We start from the raw sequence: 18,340 nt of genomic DNA, 5'->3' as shown, positions 1-18,340 counted from the left end.
ATTTAAATCTTCACTCTTACGCTCACAAAACACATAAATATCAATTCTGGATGAATCTTAGAGCTAACTGTGAAAGTGGAAACAATAAAAACCATTAGAATGAAATAGTAGCTTTGATGGATGTCTGTATGTATACAATCATTTCTTTCAAATTACAAAAAGAAGAATAACTACAAAGTAAAAAATGATCATTTGGACTGCATTTAAAGAAAGAATTTCACACTCAATAAAAGAAAAATCCAGACTGGATAAAAATTGAAAGAAAATGGTAGGAAAAATGTAGTTTACAAATACTAAACAAAAGAAAATTAGTGTAACTATACATATATCAGATAAAATTTAAAATAATTACTAGCCACTTCATAATGTTAAAATTTTATTCACCAAAAAGGTAAAATTTTTAAAATTTTTATTTAATTTTTTATAATCTAAAAATATGGAATTCAAAATTAATCAATTTGAAAAATCACTGTGAAAGATTTTAACACATATATATTACTAAATAGAAAAATCATTTTTTAATAAGGAAGAATTCTAGGACATGATTTAAAAAGAACATTATAGTAAATAATTGCAGAATATGCTATTTTGTAGTACGTATAGAATATTTACAAAAACTGAATATACATTACATCACAAAGTTAGCCTCAACTTTAAAAGGACTGAAATCAAAGAATATTCTATGATCAAAAATTGCTAGAAATAATATCTAGAAAGTGCCACATGTATTGGTATTTAGAGATACAGTGAGATAACTCATGGGCCAAAGAAGAAATATAATATAAACTTAAAAATTTTTGCTAATGGTAAACCAGGGAAAATTCTACACATCTAAAAATGTGAGGGGCAGCTAGGCAGTATTTGGAGTAAAAAGTTGGCCTTAAATTTTTTAACTAGAAAATAAAAATGGTTGATGAGTAATCAACTTAGAATTCTTTTGAGGAAGTTATAAACAAAAATCAAAATAAACACAAAAAAATTAAAAGCAAAGTAATAACACAAAAATCATACAATGTAGAGGACACCTGGAGTAAAGGAGCATTTTTTTATGCAAGATAAAACTATAATTTTTCATAAAGGAAACATTCTCTTACTAAAATACCATCAGTGTGAAAACAGAAGGCATAAAATAGAAGTTATTTGAAAAACACATCATGAATTAGACTTTTAGGCAAAAAGTTAAAAGAATTACTGAAAATAGGAAAGAATAGGTCAGATTAGGCATGTCTTTTTAAAAAGTATAAATGTCTTTTTTAGGTGCTTCACAAAGAAGAAAATCCAAGCAGCCAACTGACGTATTTTTAAAAGTATTCAGACTTATTTGCATTTAGAGAGATACATATTAAATCACAGTAAGACGTCAGTACATAATCAACAGTTATTGAAAACTTGAACTATCTACCATTATTAATATAATATGCAATTCAGAGGGGCATATAAATTAGTCTAATGCTTTGGGAGAATTGTTTAATAATTATGACAATGCATATAATTTAACCATCCAGACTATCCTTAGTTACATGTCCTAGAAAATCTTGTGCACATGTGCCAAAGAATACATATACAAGAGTTTTCATATTTGAATATCTGTAATAACTCCATAATAGAAAAAACCAAAATGTTCAAAATAACAGAATTGTTGCATAATCATGAAATTGGATCCTATGCAGTAATAAAAATGGATAAACTGGAATTATTTTTAACAACATTGATAAATATCACAGGCATTATTTTGAGTGACTGAAATAAGCTGTAGGAGAATATGCTGTGATTCATTTAGAATTCAAAACGCACAAATAGAAATATATTACTTAGGATAATTAAATAAAATCAAGGAAATGGTTATCACAATGATCAGGAAAGTAGTTACAAATAACAGGGATGGAAAATGGTAACTGTATGGCTTTTGGAGGGCAGTCAATGTGTGTTTAATGTTCAGGGGTACAGGAATGCTCACTCATAATTATTCATTTAGCTGCATAAAATATTTCATGTATTTTAATTTATATTTAATATATTGTACAACAAGAAATATTAAAACAACAATTAAATAAAGGTAATTGGTGGTGATTTTGTGAAAGAGAGAAGCCCAATCCCCTATTTCCATTTACACTCTCAACATACAGAAATGACCAATTAACTTTAACCATTTTTAAATATGGTACTACATTAAACAATAAAATGTGTTGACAAAGTATGGCCTACAGGCCAAACCCAACCCACCACTTTTTAAAATATATATAAAGTGATATTAGAATATAGCTATGCCCATTTATTTGAGTATTCCCTATACCAGCTTTCACAATGGCAGAACTGAGTGGTTGCAAGAGAGACCATGTGGAGTTCATTCTAAAATGTTTGCGCTTTGCAAAAGGTGTACTGACGCTTGCTTTAAACAGAATGATCGAAGAAGTAAAATAAAGACTAGTGTTGCAGCTGAGTGAGCAGGTGACACTGCAAACTAGGACAGAATCTGGACCACAATTGTGCCTTAGGGATGGAGGGTTAAATGGCCTGTGATCTCTACCATGAGAACACACCGTGGACTTTCCAGTAGAGAGCACAGAGCTAGAAATATCCTCAGCAATTTGTAGACAGAAGGAGAAAAAAATCAATACCTGCTGTCTGTAGACAATGGGCAGAATGAAGCTACCCAATCCTGAAAATGCAGGAGCATCGCATGCAAAAACGAAAACCCTAAACTACATCTCAAGCAGTTGTGGAATGGATTACAAATGGCCCCATCATTGCTGCAACTCTGAGATGACGAAACATATAAACATTGGAACAAGCTAAATGGACCCACCAGGAATGAAGCAGAAACATCTATAAAACCACTTGCTTGATGTAGGGTTGCCACAAAAACATTCAATCTGTAAAAAAATGTAGTATGTGTGAAGCACAATAAAATGAGGTTTGCCTGTAGTATTACCCTCAATGTTCTAATCTAGATCCATTCCTGACTTTGGCAAAAACACCTTTGAGCAATGTGATAAAACTGGTGTTCTAATTTTGTGTGTTTGAAGGCCCTAGGCGATTGCCAAGTTTCTGTACAAGACACATATCGCTGCTAGCTCTGCACACAGCCAAAGCTTCATAGGCTGCTGAGAGTGCAAGTGACATCACCCTGTTTGTATATAAACTGTTGGCTAAGCCTGAAGCCAACTACCTGTCAAGACACCCTGAGTAGGGACAGTGATCACTGAAGGCTTTGTGACTCCACCAGCAGGGATTCCCTGGCCACACTTTATTCTGTCTCCTCTTCACTACAGTATTACTCACTATATTCTCATCTGTTGCATATAAAATGAAAAAAAATTAAAGGTTTACATTTTACTCTGATTACAGATTTGGTCATATCTAAAAAGTTGAGTTCTATTTGTGACTACTTTATCGACATTCTGCAACAATATTTTGAATTTTTCTAAGCCAAGACTTATTTGGTAACTCTTACTTAATTTTCAAAAAGCTGGTTCTTCTTTGATTAAACATTCATAATTATGTTCTAATTTTATCATGCTTGTCATTGAGAATGTGGTTACTTTTCAAAGATTTTGTGTTCTACTATGTGATGGTTTTTGCTTAAGTGTACTTTGCTTGTATGTGTGAAAAGAAAAGCATTAATTGTAGAGTGTGTAATACTTGATTCATAAATTATATCATCAGTAGTTGTATTGTCTATTCTATACCCTGTTTTCCTAATGTAAAAAAAGACAAAGCTAAAGAAATACACTGCCGTTCAGAAGCTGTCTCTTTTATATTAGGAAAAAAGTATAGAATATATAATACAACCAATGATGACACAGGTGACTAACAGACACATGAAATGATGCTCAACATCACTCTGCATCAGTTAAATACAAATCAAAACCACAATGAGGTATCGCTCCACACTTGTCAGAATGGCTAAAATTAACAACACAAGAAACAACAGATATTGACAATGGTGTAGAGAAAGGGGAACCCTCTCACAGCGTTGGTGGGAATGCAAACTGGTGCAAATGCTCTGGAAAATAGTATGGAGGTTCCTCAAAAAGGTAAAAATAGAGCTCCCCTATGACCCAGCAACTGCACTACTAGCTATTTACCCAAAGGATACAAAAATGGTAATTCAAAGGGATACATGCACCCCAATATTTATAGCAGCATTGCCAACTATAGCCAAATTATGTAAACACCCCAAGGGTCCATCAACAGATGAATGGATAAAGATGTGGCATATATGAAATGGAATATTATCCAGCCATAAAAAAAGAATGAAATCTTGCCATTTGCAATGACGTGGATGGAGCTAGAGTGTATTATGCTAGGTGAAATAAGTCAGTCAGAGAAAGACAAATAGGGTATGATTTCATTCATATTGGAACTTAAGAAACAAAACAGATTAACAGGGGGAAAAAAAGAGAGAAAGGCAAACCATAAAAGTGACTTAACTATAGAGAACAAACTGAGGATTACCAGAGGGGAAGTGGGCGGGGGATGGGCAAAATAGGTGATGGGGATTAAGGAGGGCACATGTGGTGAGCACTGGGTGTTGTATGTAAGTGATGAATCACTAAATTCTACTCCTGAAACTAATATTACACTATGTGTTAACGAACTGGATTTTATTTTTTTAATTTTTTTAAATTTTATTTATTTATTTTTGTAATTTTTACTTTGCTGTATTAGTCACCATATAGTACATCCCCAGTTTTTGATGCAATGTTCCATGATTCATTACTTGCATATAACACCCAGTGCACCATGCAATATGTGCCCTCCTTAATGCCCTACACTGGCCTATAAATAAAAATTTGGAGAGAAAAAAATAATTTCACAATTTTAAAAATATATTAATGTAGATTTCTGAAATTCCTATTTTAACTGTTTAAAAAGTATCATTACAATTCTGATTTTCCTTTATTCCTTCGTATGATGTGCTTATTATTTCTAAATTCATCAGCTGGCATGGGATTAAGTTTGGCTAATGACAATTATATTCCAAGTCCTAACAACATTCTGATATAATGCGTTAAGTAATTTTCTTTTACTTATCACTATTCTTTCCATCCTAAAATTCATGATGTTCTCTTCAAATATAGCTGAATATGAGGGATTCAAAAACAAGACATATTTATGTTTTTTTTTCTAAATAAACTTTTTTTTAAGATTTTATTTATTTATTCAACAGAGAGACAGCCAGCGAGAGAGGGAACACAAGCAGGAGGAGTGGGAGAGGAAGAAGCAGTTCTTAGCTGAGGAGCCTGATGTGGGGCTCGATCCCATAACGCCGGGATCACGCCCTGAGCCGAAGGCAGACGCTTAACCGCTGTGCCACCCAGGTGCCCCCATATTTATGTTTTGATAAAGATTTAAAAATAACAAAATTCATCTTTCATGAAATCCATGGATAACCAAATAAAAATCTGGTGCTACTGAGAAGGAGAAAGATGGGAGTATACACTACAGGTTCAACGTCTAGATATTTATTATATAGAGTTAAAGTTTTTTAAGGCATAAAATAAGAGACAAATGAATAGCCAGTAACTAGGAGAATCTAAAAATGCAAAATAATTACATTGTAGATTAATTATAAACAATAATGAGATCAAATACAGGTGATAGAATAATGTAGGTCACCTACTTTTGCATTAGGTTCACCGTGTATGTTTTTCCTTCAATCATAATGTTGTAGGACACCTGGAAGAAGAGTATATTAAAAAGGCAAAGAAAAGTAAGAAGAATGTTAGAAAGGAAAACTATCTTTTTCTATTAATGATAATTACATTCAAAGCACATGAATACAATAAAAAGAGGAAAATTTATAATTTAATGTTGATTTCAATGAAACTTGATATTTAAATATTGGCTTTCATAATAAAGATGGGTGGAAGAATATGATTTGTGTCATTTACTTGGTAATTTTTAAATATTAATAAAACTAATAACTAAAAGCTAATAAAACTTTTGAATCTGAAAAAGTGGTTTTCATCCAATAACTACATTAGCTTAATAAAGACTGACGGCCACTTCAAAACTTATGCTTAAAAGGAAAGAGTATAAATTATTCAATACAAAATTCATATAGTAGAGCAAAGATTTAACAGCACATAATGTATATTTGCACATTTTATAAAATTCATTCTAAGTTTGTATCAAAACCCATCGATCTATTTAATAATAGTAAGATTAAGAAATGAGGTCTCACAAATGGGCAATTTAGTCTTTAGAGATCAGTTTGGGTAGCTTTGACATCTTTACATTATTGGGCCTTCCAATCCAATAGCATGGAATATACTCCGCTTATTTTTATTTATACTCCTTTAATTCCTCTCATCTTGTTTTACTGTCTTCAGGGAGGAGGTTTGCTTATCTTTGTTAGATTTATTCAGATTTTGATTTTGAAGTAGTGTAAAATTTTTTAAAGTTTCATTTTATACTTTTGTTTTGCAGAATAGAAATACAATTGATTTTCATGTTTTGAATTTGTTTCTTTTTGTTTTGTTGTGTATTGATCTTGACTCTAAAGAATTTACTAAATTGTTATGTTATTTCTAATTTTCTCTAGATTTTTTTGGATTTTATTTTATATACAATCATTTAACCTATAAATAATGTTAGCATTATTTTTTTCAATTTTTATGGCTATTTTTAATTTTTGTTGTTTTCCTTCCTTATTGCAGTGGCTAATATTCCCAGGCAAGGATGAATAGAAAAGGTAATAGTGGACATCCTTATCTTTTTCTTGATCTCAGGAGAAAAGCTTTCAATATTTCAACTTTATGCATGATGTTTTTTCAAAGGCATTTGATCTTCTCTATACGCTATGATTATTATTTTTAATGATTACATATTTTGACATATAAACATTACAACAAATTATATAAAATGCCTTGTCGCCAATATCTTTGTTAAAAAATAAAAACATTACAAGTATTTGAAAACAATTTTAAGTACTCTCTCATCCCATGATAATACCCTCTCTTACACTGCAGCTAACCAACATCCGTAGTTTTGTGTTTATCATTCCCATATTTTTATATTTATACTAATTATGGATGTTTAAGTATTTTTTTGCATAAATTTTAGCTTTGCATAAATGTAATACTTCTACAAGTTATATATTTCATTGCCGATTACATCTCTGCTTGAAACACTATCTCATATAATAAAGCGCTATGCACACATTTCCTATCATCATCATCATCAATACATGTAGTTTTATAATTTATTCTTTTTGATGGTAAGGTATCCCATTTCCTGAATATAGCACATTTGATTCATCTATGCTGTCAATGGATGTTTAGTTTTGTTTCACTATTTTAAGCAATGCCCCAATAAATAATCTTAGACATTTCCCTTTCTGCATATTTGTTAGATATGTTAAACTAAACCTATGAGTGAACGAACTTCTTTTACTAAAAAGTACTTTGCAACTTCACTTCAAGTTTATTTATTTATTTATTTATTTATTTATTTATTTATTTACTTTTTAAGATTTTATTTATTTATTCGACAGGATAGAGACAGCCAGCGAGAGAGGGAACACAAGCAGGGGGAGTGGGAGAGGAAGAAGCAGGTTCCCAGCGGAGGAGCCTGATGTGGGGCTCGATCCCATAACGCCGGGATCACGCCCTGAGCCGAAGGCAGACGCTTAACCGCTGTGCCACCCAGGCGCCCCTCACTTCAAGTTTAAAATTAATCTGTGGCTTTGTTGTACCAAGGTAGACATTCACAAAAAGTAAATAATATTATCCTTTTATCCATCTCCTCTAATTGCATTTTGTTTTGTTAGATTTAACTTTTGCCATTGATGATGTGAAATAGTAACCTATTGTGTTTGCTTGGCAGTTCCCTATAAATATCCTGATTTGTATATATGTTTGATAATTATTATCCTTTCAAGTTTAACCGTTGTCATTCATAACTTTGTACATTTCTATTTTTTTTTTATCTTATTGACTTGTATGAATTCTTGATATATTCGGGCTACCTTTTGTGTTTTACATGGTTTGCAAATATCTTCTGTGAGCCTGGAATATTTTTCACTTTGATTATGGTAGCTATTTATTTTTATCTTTAAATCTAGATATTTCTAAATCCTTCGCTTAAGAATTTGTGCTCCTTTTTCTATTTGGTATAATTCTTCCCTATTATAAGGTCTGAGAAATAATCTTCTATCTTGTCTTCCAGATTTTTAGTATTTTACTCTCAGATGTATACATTTAAATGATCTTGAATCAATTTTGGTGTCTCAAGTAACATTAATATATACTTTATCATTATTCCCTATCATTAATCAACTGTGCCTTCACCATTTATTAATCAGTACATTCTTTATCCAATGATTTCATTGCCACCACTGAATTGAAAAAATTCATATGTGCATTGGTCTTTGGGAGGCTTCTACTCTGTTCTATTAATTTGTCTTTTAAAATACCACATTATATTAATTACTAAACTTTAAAATAGGTTTTGAAATGAAATAAGTGAATCACTGTTTTGTTCTTCAAAGTTAACAATTTTTTATGTTTTACCATTCCATATATATTTTAGAATCAATCTGCTAATTTCCATGAAATTTCTTATTGGAACAGCAGTCAATCTATAGATTTGGTGAAAACTGACCTAAGAAAATACTGAGTATTCTTGACTGCTAACATGATCTAGTTTTTATTTTTCCACTTTTATTAGTGGTTGTAGTATGTTGTTTCTTTTTAAGATTTATGTATGTATGTATGTACTTATTTATTTATTTATTTATTTATTTTAGAAAGAGACAGGGAGAGCACAAGCAGGAGGGGCCAGAGAGAGAGGGAAAGAGAATCTAATGTCTTTCAACAAAGATTGACTATATCCTAAAAAGTTTTTACCTTTTAAATAATACTATTAAGTAACTCATATTTTTGGCCTAAGTGTGTGTGTGTGTGTGTTGTACATATATGTGTGTGTATATATACATATAGACATATGTGTACAATACACACACTTTATCAAAGACATGCTATTAGCAATAATTATTAAATATACGTGTACATATATATATATGTGTGTGTTTTCCCTTATTTTTTGTTCTACATTTCTACTTAATTTTAATATTTGGGCCTTCTTCTTTATTCTTATTTTACTCCTATTTTATAATATCCACTAGAATGTCTGGAATTCTGATTTTGCTAGGTCAAGGTGTTGTTAATACTGATTTTTATTTATTCTGCGTTGTCATACTTGCAACTGAAGATTCTCTTTTTTCTATAATTTGTCAGTTTTTATATGTTTAATATAGCCTCTTCCCCAGGTTTTCCCCTCCTTTTTCAGGAATTTCAGTTATTATGTACTTAAGCATCTAATTCTATCTTCTTTCTCCCATAGTCATTTATATGTTGCATCTATCTCTTTAGCTGTGGTCTACTGTTAATTCTTGATTCTTTCCCCACTTTCATTATACTTTTCACATGTAGACATGCCGATCAGTATTTTTTAGAACTTCTAATTGAATATTCTCTTCTTATAATCTATATCGTTTATTTATTAATTATAACAGTTGTAAACATACACTATGTTATATTATGTTTACAGCATTTGTTAAACCAATAAGTACCACATAGCCTCACTGGTTCAAAAAATACTATGTATTCAGCACTATTCTCAACATGGGGGATAGAGACATTAACAAAGTAGTCAAACTTTTTCCCTCATGAATTTGACAGTTGAGGACAGGTGATTTTTTTGTACTTCTCTTATGAGAATTACTACCATAGAAGGTGGTGATGCCTGGTTGAAGATATTTCCTTCAAAGTAGATTCTGTATATATTTTCAAATATGAGCAAGCAATTCCATATTCATTTTGCATTAAAAACTAAAACTCTTTCAAAATACTGTTAAATACCTCACTTTTTTCTATTTAAATTATTTTAAGTTTTCATAAATATGCATTCCTTTTAAAATGATATATTGAAATTTTTAAGCTTGTAAATTAGGGTGACAAGTGGGTAGTTGCTAAGGAAATATTTGCACTCAAATTACCACAACATTTACTACCCAACCAAAAAGAAAATTAAGGTGTGATGTTTGAAAAAACACATTTCATATCTTGGAAATTATTCTAGAAATTAGTAAAAAAACATTTTTCTTTCAAATTCAAAGAAAAGAAAACCTAATACCCTGGACCAAGATGAACTAAGATGGCATGAAAAAAAATCTTAATGATTAACATATTTGCAATCAAAATTACTCATATAAAACTTCATTAAATGAAATGATCATTATACAGTATAAGGAAGCCATAGGCTTACTTAACAAGGACAAAAAAACCCTCCAAAGATAGCCTAGTAAGCAAGTAAGAAGAGAGTCTCTAGATGAATCAGGTCAATGATTATTCAAAGACACTCAAGAGGAAAACAGATTTAAAACATGGGACTTGGGACTTTGACAATAAGCATCACTGCACCGTATTTCTATGGACTTTGACAATAAGCATCACTGCACCGTATCTCTATGAAGCACGGTTTATCTTGGTTCGTTGCCAAAAGGGCTTTTCCACTTAAGGAAAACTGGACATAAATATAAAATCCACCAAGTTTGCATGGATGAAAAGTCCAAGTTTACTTCTTATTAAAAAAATCCCCCTTATTTTAGAATGTGAAAAATGTTAGTGAGAATTACATGTGACTCAACTCCTCCACTTAATATTGACCGTATTTTCTCTGGTATTGTAATTTGCACACGTAGTCTTTCAGAATCTGCAAGGTACAAATGTTTTATTAGAGTAACACCATCACCTCATAGCTTCCTCCATTATTTCCTCATCTAAATTTGTAATCTTTCAAACGCCACCTTTTTTAAAACTGTCTTTTCAAATACACTCCATTTCCACCTCTTTCTAAGAATTACAAGACTTTAAAGAGAAATTCAGTACAAATAAAGTCAGGTCTTTTGGTTTTTCCAACTACAGACTCCACAGGTTGAAAACGCAGAGCAATATACGAAACTCTAACCTTGAGGTATTCACTCAACCATGGCATCTCTCATCTTTCATACCGCACCAAGACGAGGGGGAAAGTCCCCTCACATCCAGTGTGGATTTTGGTTGGGGAAGGTGATGCAGTTGTGGTCTCTGGCTTACAGAGTCGGAGCCCCTACAAGAAAGCCCTTTCCCAGGGATACCTGACCTCTCAGAAGAAAACGGAGACGAGACCTGACATTCCGAAAGGTCAGAGGAAAGGTTTTTATACTTACTCCTGTCTGTCTGGACCCCGACGAGCCCAATGAGAAGAAGTAGTAAGCACAACATGGCTTCACGTCCTAGATGCCAGCCGGAATAACGGCAGTTGGCTTGCCGACAGGGCAGTTGGGAGCGCGAGGAGACCCCTCCTGGCCACGCACCTGGCAAGAGGCAGTTGGTTGTGAGAGCAGAGGTGGCTCGAGAGGGTGGATGCTGTGCACTGTTGAACGTAGGCTATCTTGGCCCCTAAGTCTGTGCAGACTTCGAGAATCAGTTTGACGCCACTTTGAGGCTAAAAAAAGCAGAATCACTTCCAAAACGCAGGGCTGAAGAAACAATGAACAGGAAGATTCATTCACACTTCTTACAGCACTTTTCATTGAAGATATCTATATATCTATATAGATACATTCTATAAACCATAGGCTAACAGTTCAATTAATATTCAAGTGAACAACCCAGTGTAATTAACACCTAGATTCAGATCAAGAAATAAAACATAGAACCACCAAACCCCCCAGAATGCCCCATGACAGTCATTACCGCCACCATCATAGATTAGTTTTGTCTGTTTTTGAACTTTATATAAATGGAACAAATCACCATGTACTCTTTTACATGTCAGTTTTTTTAATGTAATGATTACGAGACCCATCCATCCATCCATCCATCCATCCATCCATCCTGTGAATAATGGATTTTTTCTTATTCTATGTTTTTTTCTATTTTATTGATTTTTGCTTTTGTGCTCCTTTTTTTACTTTGGGTGTAATTTTTCTACTTTTTCTGGCTTCTAAGAATGGAAGGTTATCTTGCTCATTTTAAACCATTCTTTTTATTATATATATTTAAAACTATAAATGTTCATCTATCATCACTTTAAATTTATCACCCAATTTATATGTATTATACTCAATATATTATATGTTGATATGCTTTATTTCCATTAATATTCATTTCAAAATATTTTCTAATTCACATCATGGTTTCCTCTTTGCCTCAATGTGCTATTTAAATTCCGTAAGTTTGAGGATTTTCCACTTACAGTTTTCTTATTAATATCTAATTTAATTGTGGTCACAGATCATACTCTGAATCATTTTTAGCCATTTTAATTCACTGAGATAAGATTCATTGTCCATTAGATGGTTCATTATGGATAGATGGCTCCATGTAAACTTCAAAAGAGTATGGATTATTCACTTGTGAGCTATATTATTCTATAAATGTCAATTAGGTTAAGTTAGATGATAGAGTTTCCAACACTTCACAGCTTTGCTCATTCTTTTGCTTGCTTGTTTTTTTAGTATACTCAACTAAGATAGTAGATATTTCGATTACTCTTTTGTGTTCTATCAATTTTTTTATTCTTATATTTTCAAGACATGTTATTTTATACATGCCCATTTATGGATGTTTTGTCTTCTTGATGAATAGCCTTTAATTTTGAATATTACTCTTTACCTATTGTAATACTCCTAGTCATTTTCTATTTTGTCCCACACTTCCATACTCAGATTTTATTTTTTTCATGATTAGAATTTGTATGGAATATTTTTAAAAATTCTTTTCCTTTATAAGTGTGTCCTTATATTTACAGCGACGGGTAAACAGCACTGTGAATATACAAATAGCAATATCCAGACCAGGAGAAACTACAAGAAACTACAATTCAAACACTTGGGGCTTTTAACAAATAAATTATAAGGGGATAAAGTGAAAGGGATTGAGAGGTCCAAATTTCCAATTATTAAATTTTTTGAAAAAGTTAGAAGGGAAAGAGAGGATGGAGGGGAAACCTGCAAATTAAAAGAGACTTAATGTATTATGAATTGTTGAAAATGCAAAGGACGAGATTAAATCATAATGCCCAGGGATGCTTTTTGGCCAAAAGAACTATAAAGACATACAGATATAATTCTTATGAAATCAGTTGGAAGTCATTTTGGTGGGGGAGGCAGGTGTGACTGAGGGGAGCACAGGAAGGAGCTGCTGGGTGACAGGGATAGTTCTATTTTTTCATCCTCATGGTGGTTACAGGAATGGCATCTCATAAAATGCATTCATATGTTGGTTTTCTGTTTCTATGGGGTTTTTTTACATTAAAAGCAATTTCAAAATATTTTTAAAAGTGTATCCTTATTTTTAAAGTGTGTATGTATATTCATAAATAGCATATAGTTTTCTTTTAACTCTAGATTGACAATATTTAGCTTTAATTAAAGCAATATGTCTATTCCATTTACTGTTCATACAGGTTTGTTAAGTTTACTTCTTTCATCGTGCTAGAGGTTTTCTATTTTTTCCTGTTTTTTGTCTTTTCTTTCTTTCTTTCTTTTTTTTTTTTTTTAAGATTTATTTATTTTAGAGACAGAGAGAGAGAGCCGGGGGAAGGGCAAAGGGAGAGGGAATGAGAATTCAAGCAGACCCCCTTCTGAGTGCAGAGCCCAATGCAGGGCTTGATCCCATGACGCTGAGATCATGACCTGAGATGTAATCAAGAGTCAGATGCTTAAGTGACTGAACCACCCAGATGCCCTTTGTCTTTTTACTTGTTTACCCTTTTGAAAAATTGTTGTGAAGAGCACTTGATATTGTATGGAAGTGTCTAATCATTATATTGCACACCTGAAACTAATATTACACTGTAGGTTAACTAATTGGAATTTAAATAAGAACTAAAAAATAAATAAATAAATAAAATAACTATTACCTCCTCTCTGGTAACCATCACTTTCTTCTCTATAGTTTAGAGTCTGTTTCTTGGTTAGTTTCTCTCTTTCTTTTTTTCCCCCTTTGCTCCTTTGTTTTGTTTCTTCAATTCCACATATGAGTGAAATCATAAAGCATTTGTCTTTCTCTGACTGACTTATTTATATTAGCATAATACATTCTAGCTCCATCTACATCATTGCAAATGGCAAGATTTTATTATTCTTTATGGCTGAGTAATATTCTATTGGGTATATGTACTACCTCTTCTTGGTCCATTTATCAGTCAGCAGACACTTGGGTTACTTCCATGATTTGGCTATTGTACATTATGCAGCTATAAATACAGGGGGTGCCTGCCCTTTGAATTAGTATTTTCATATGCTTTGGGTAAATAGCTAGGAATACAATTGCTGAGTCATTGGGTTGTTTCTATTTTTAACTTTTTGAGGAAATTCCATACTGTTTTTCCCAGTGGCTGTACCAGTTTGCATTCCCACCAACAGGGCACCAGGTTCCCCTTTCTCCACATCCTCACCAACACCTGTTATTTCTTGTGTTGTTGAATTTAACTATTCTCACAGGTGTGAGCACTTTTGATTTGTATTTCCCTGATGATGAGTGATATGGAGCATCTTTTCATGTGTCTGCTGGCCATCTGTATGTCTTGTATGGAAGAATGGTATTCATGTCTTCTCCCCTTTTTTTGATTGGATTCCTCATTTTTGGGGTGTGGAGAGGTATGAACTCTTTACAGATTTTGGATACTGACCTTTTATCAGATATGTAATTTGCAAATATCTTCTCCCATTTCATAGGTTGCCTTTTACTTTTGTTGTTTGTTTCCTTTGCTGTGCAGAAGCATTGTATTCTGATGAAGTCCCAATAGTTTATTTTTGCTTCTGTTTCCCTTGCCTCAGGCAACATAACTACAAAGAACTTGCTATGGCTGCGTTCAGAGGTTACTGTCTGTTACTGTTCTCCTCTAGGATTTTTATGGTTTCAGGTCTCACACGTAGGTCTTTCATCCTTTTTGAGTTTATTTTTGTATATGATGTAAGAAAGTGGTTCAGTTTCATTCTTTTGCATGTTGCTGTCCAGCTTTCCCAACACCATTTGGTGAAAAGAGTATCTTTTTCCCATTGGATATGCTATCCTGCTTTCTCAAATATTAATTGCCATATAATTGTGGGTTCATTTCTGGGTTTTCTGTTCTGTTCCATTGTTCAGTGTGTCTGTTTTTGTGCCAGCACCGTAATGTTCTGATTACTATAGCTTTGTAATATTACTTGAATTCTAGAATTATGATGCCAACAGCTTTGCTTTTCTTTTTCAAGATTGCTTTGGCCGTTTGGGGTCTTTCGTGATTCCATACAAATTTTAGAATTGTTTGTTCTACGTCTGTGAAAAATGCTGTTGGTGTTTTGATAGGGATTGCATTGAATATGTAGATTGCTTTGGGTCGTATAGACATTTTAACAATATTTGTTTTTTTCAATTCATGAACATGGAATATCTTTCCATTTCTTTGTGTCATCTTCTGTTTCTTTCATCAGTATCTTATAGTTTTCAGAGTACAGGTCTTTCACATCTTTGGTTAGGTTTATTCCTAGGTGTCTTATAGTTTTGGTGCAATTGTAGATGGGCTTGATTCCTTAATTTCTCTTTCTCCTGCTTCCTTATTGGTGTACAAGAATGCAGTAGATTTCCGTACATTGATATTGTATTCTGCGACTTCACTGAATTCATTTATCAGTTCTAGCAGTTTTTTGGTGGGCTGTTTTGGGTTTTCTATATAGAGTATCATATCATCTGCAAATATGGAAGTTTGACTTCTTCCTTGCCATTTTGGATGGCTTTTATGTCTTTTGATCTGGGATTGCTGAGGCCAGAACTTCCCATACTACGTTAAATTATAGTGGTGAGAGTGGATATCCTTGTCTTATTCCTGATCATAGAGGAGAAGTTCTCAGATTTTCCCCACTGAGGATGATACTAGCTGTGGGCTTTTCATAAATGGCCTTGATTATGCTGAGGTATATCCCCTCTAAACCTACTTTGTTGAGGGTTTTTATCAGGAATTGATGTTGTGCTTTGTCAGATGCTTTCTCTGCATTTATTGAAATCATAATATGATTCTTAGCCTTTCTTTTATTAATGTGGTGTATCATGTTGATTGATTTGCAAATACTGAACCACCCTTGTAACCTGGCAATAAATCCCACTTGATTCTGGTGAATAATTTTTTTAATGTATTGTTGGATTCAATTTGCTAGTAATTCATGGAGAATCTTTGCACCCATATTCTTCAGCAATATTGGCATGTAGTTCTCCTTTTTAATGGTGTCTTTATGTGATTTGGGCATCAGGGTGGTCTCATAGAATGAATTTGGAATTTTTCCTTCATTTTCTATTTTTCTAGGATAGTTTCAGAAGAATAGGTATTGACTCTTTTTTCAATGTTTGGTAGAATTGCCTGTGAAGCCATCTAGACCTGGACTTTTGTTTGTTGAGATTTTTGATTACTGATTCAATTTCTTTGCTGGTTATTGGTACGTTTAAGTTTTCTACTTCCTGTTTCTATTTTGGTAGTTAATATTTTTCTAGGAATTTATCTGTTTCTTTCAGGTTGTCCAATTTGTTGGCATATAGTTTTTCATAATATTCCCTTATAATTGTTTGTATATCTATATGGCTTTGGTTGTTATTTTTCCTCTCCCATTTGTAATTATATTTATTTGGTTGCTTTCTCTTTTGTTTTTGATAAACCTGGCTAGAGGTTTATCAATTTTTTTCAAAGAACCAGCTCCTGGTTTCATTGATCTGTTCTATGGTTTTTGCAGTTTCTATATCATTTATTCCTGCTCTAATCTTTACTATTTTCTTCCTTCTACTGGATATAGGCCTTATTTGTTGTTCTTTTTCTAGCTCCTTTAGGTGTAAGGGTAGTTTGTTTATTTGACGTTTTTCTTGCTTCTTAGGGCAGGCCAATATTGTTCTATATTTCCCATTTAGGACTGCTTTCACGACATCCCAAGGTTTTAGACTATTGCATTTTCATTTTCATTTGTTTCTGTGTATTTTTAAAAATTTCTTCTTTGATTTCCTCATTGACTCATTCATCGTTTAGTAGCATGTTTAACTTCCATTTATTTGTGGTATTTTTAAGTTTTTTCTTGTGCTTGACTTTTAGCTTCATGGTGTTGTGTTCAGAAAAGGTGTGGTCTGATTTCAATCTTTTTTATATTGGTTGAGGCCTGACTTGTGACCTAGTATGTGATCTGTCCTAGAATTATTCCATGTACACTTATAAAGAATGTGTATTCTGCTGTTTTAGGATGGAATGTTCTGAATATATCTGTTAAGTCTGTTTCAGTGTGTCATTTAAAGACATTGTTTTTTGTTTGTTTGTTTTCTGTTTAGATTAACTGTCCATTGATATAAGTAGGGTGTTAAAGTCCCCTACTATTTTGTATTATTATCAATGAGTTATGTTTGTTAGTAATTGTTGGGTGCATAAATATTTACAATTATTATATCTTCTAGTTGGATTCTCCCCTTTATTATGATATAGTACCCTTCTTTATCTTGTGTTACAGTCTTTGTTCTAAAGTCTAATTTTTCTGATACAGGTAATGATACTCAGGCTTTATTTTGACATCCATGTGCCAGTTCAATGTTTCTCCATTCTCTCACTTTCAATCTACATGTGTCTTTAGTTTTGAAGTGAGTGTCTTGTAGGATGTTTTCCTATTTAGCACTTTTTAAAACGATTTTATTATTTATTTATTTATTTATTTATTTATTTATTTATTTATTTATGAGAAAGGGAGAACACAAGCTGGGGGAGAGGCAGAGGGAGAGGGAGAAGCAAGCTCCCTGCTGAGCAGGGAACTTGACATGGGGCTCTATCCAAGGACCCAAGATCTCGACCTGACCCGAAAGCTGATGCTTAACTGACTGAGCCACCCAGGTGCCCCCCATTTAGCACTTTGAATATACCATGCCACTCCCTTCTAGCTTGCTAAATTTTGGTAGAGAAATATCTATCTTGCCGAATAAGTTTTCCTTAGTAAGTTAAAGACATCTTTGTCTTGCTGCTTCTAAGAGCTTTTCTTTATTACTATAATTTGTTAATTTAATTATGTCTTGATGTTGGCCTGCTTTTGTTGATTTCGATAGGAGTTCTCTGTGCCTCCTGGATCTAGATATCTGTTTCTTTCCAGTTAAGGAAGTTTTCTGCTATTATTTCTTCAAGTAAATTTTCTACTCTACTTTCTCTCTCTTCTTCTGGGGTTCCTATAATATGAATGTTACTGTGTTTGATGGAGTCACTGCATTCCTTAAGTCTATTCTCGTGTTTCATAATTCTTCTCTTTTGTTCACCTGCATTATTTTCCATCACTTTGTTTTCCAGGTCACCA

At 32.8% G+C, this 18,340-nt stretch overlaps 1 protein-coding gene across 2 annotated transcripts in view; it reads right to left on the bottom strand.

The window, feature by feature from the left end:
* Positions 1–11,273, bottom strand: part of LOC148106697 (disintegrin and metalloproteinase domain-containing protein 2-like) — a 123,141-nt gene extending 111,868 nt beyond the window's left edge. For both annotated transcript variants that reach the window (XM_087860574.1, XM_087860575.1), the window contains exons 1-3: positions 11,219–11,273; positions 10,646–10,722; positions 5,627–5,682 (exon numbers count right to left, since the gene is read on the bottom strand). In XM_087860574.1, the coding sequence (XP_087716700.1) occupies positions 5,627–5,682; positions 10,646–10,722; positions 11,219–11,273 (188 nt within the window). The remainder of the gene's footprint in view (positions 1–5,626; positions 5,683–10,645; positions 10,723–11,218) is intronic.
* Between the last annotated feature and the right edge of the window lie 7,067 nt (positions 11,274–18,340).

Source organism: Ursus americanus, unplaced genomic scaffold (assembly GCF_024610735.1).
Source record: "Ursus americanus isolate L20-20 unplaced genomic scaffold, mUrsAme1.1.p SCAF_132, whole genome shotgun sequence".
Lineage (NCBI taxonomy): Eukaryota > Metazoa > Chordata > Mammalia > Carnivora > Ursidae > Ursus > Ursus americanus.
Note: the sequence above shows the minus strand (reverse complement) of the source record. Positions and strands in the feature narration are given on the sequence as shown.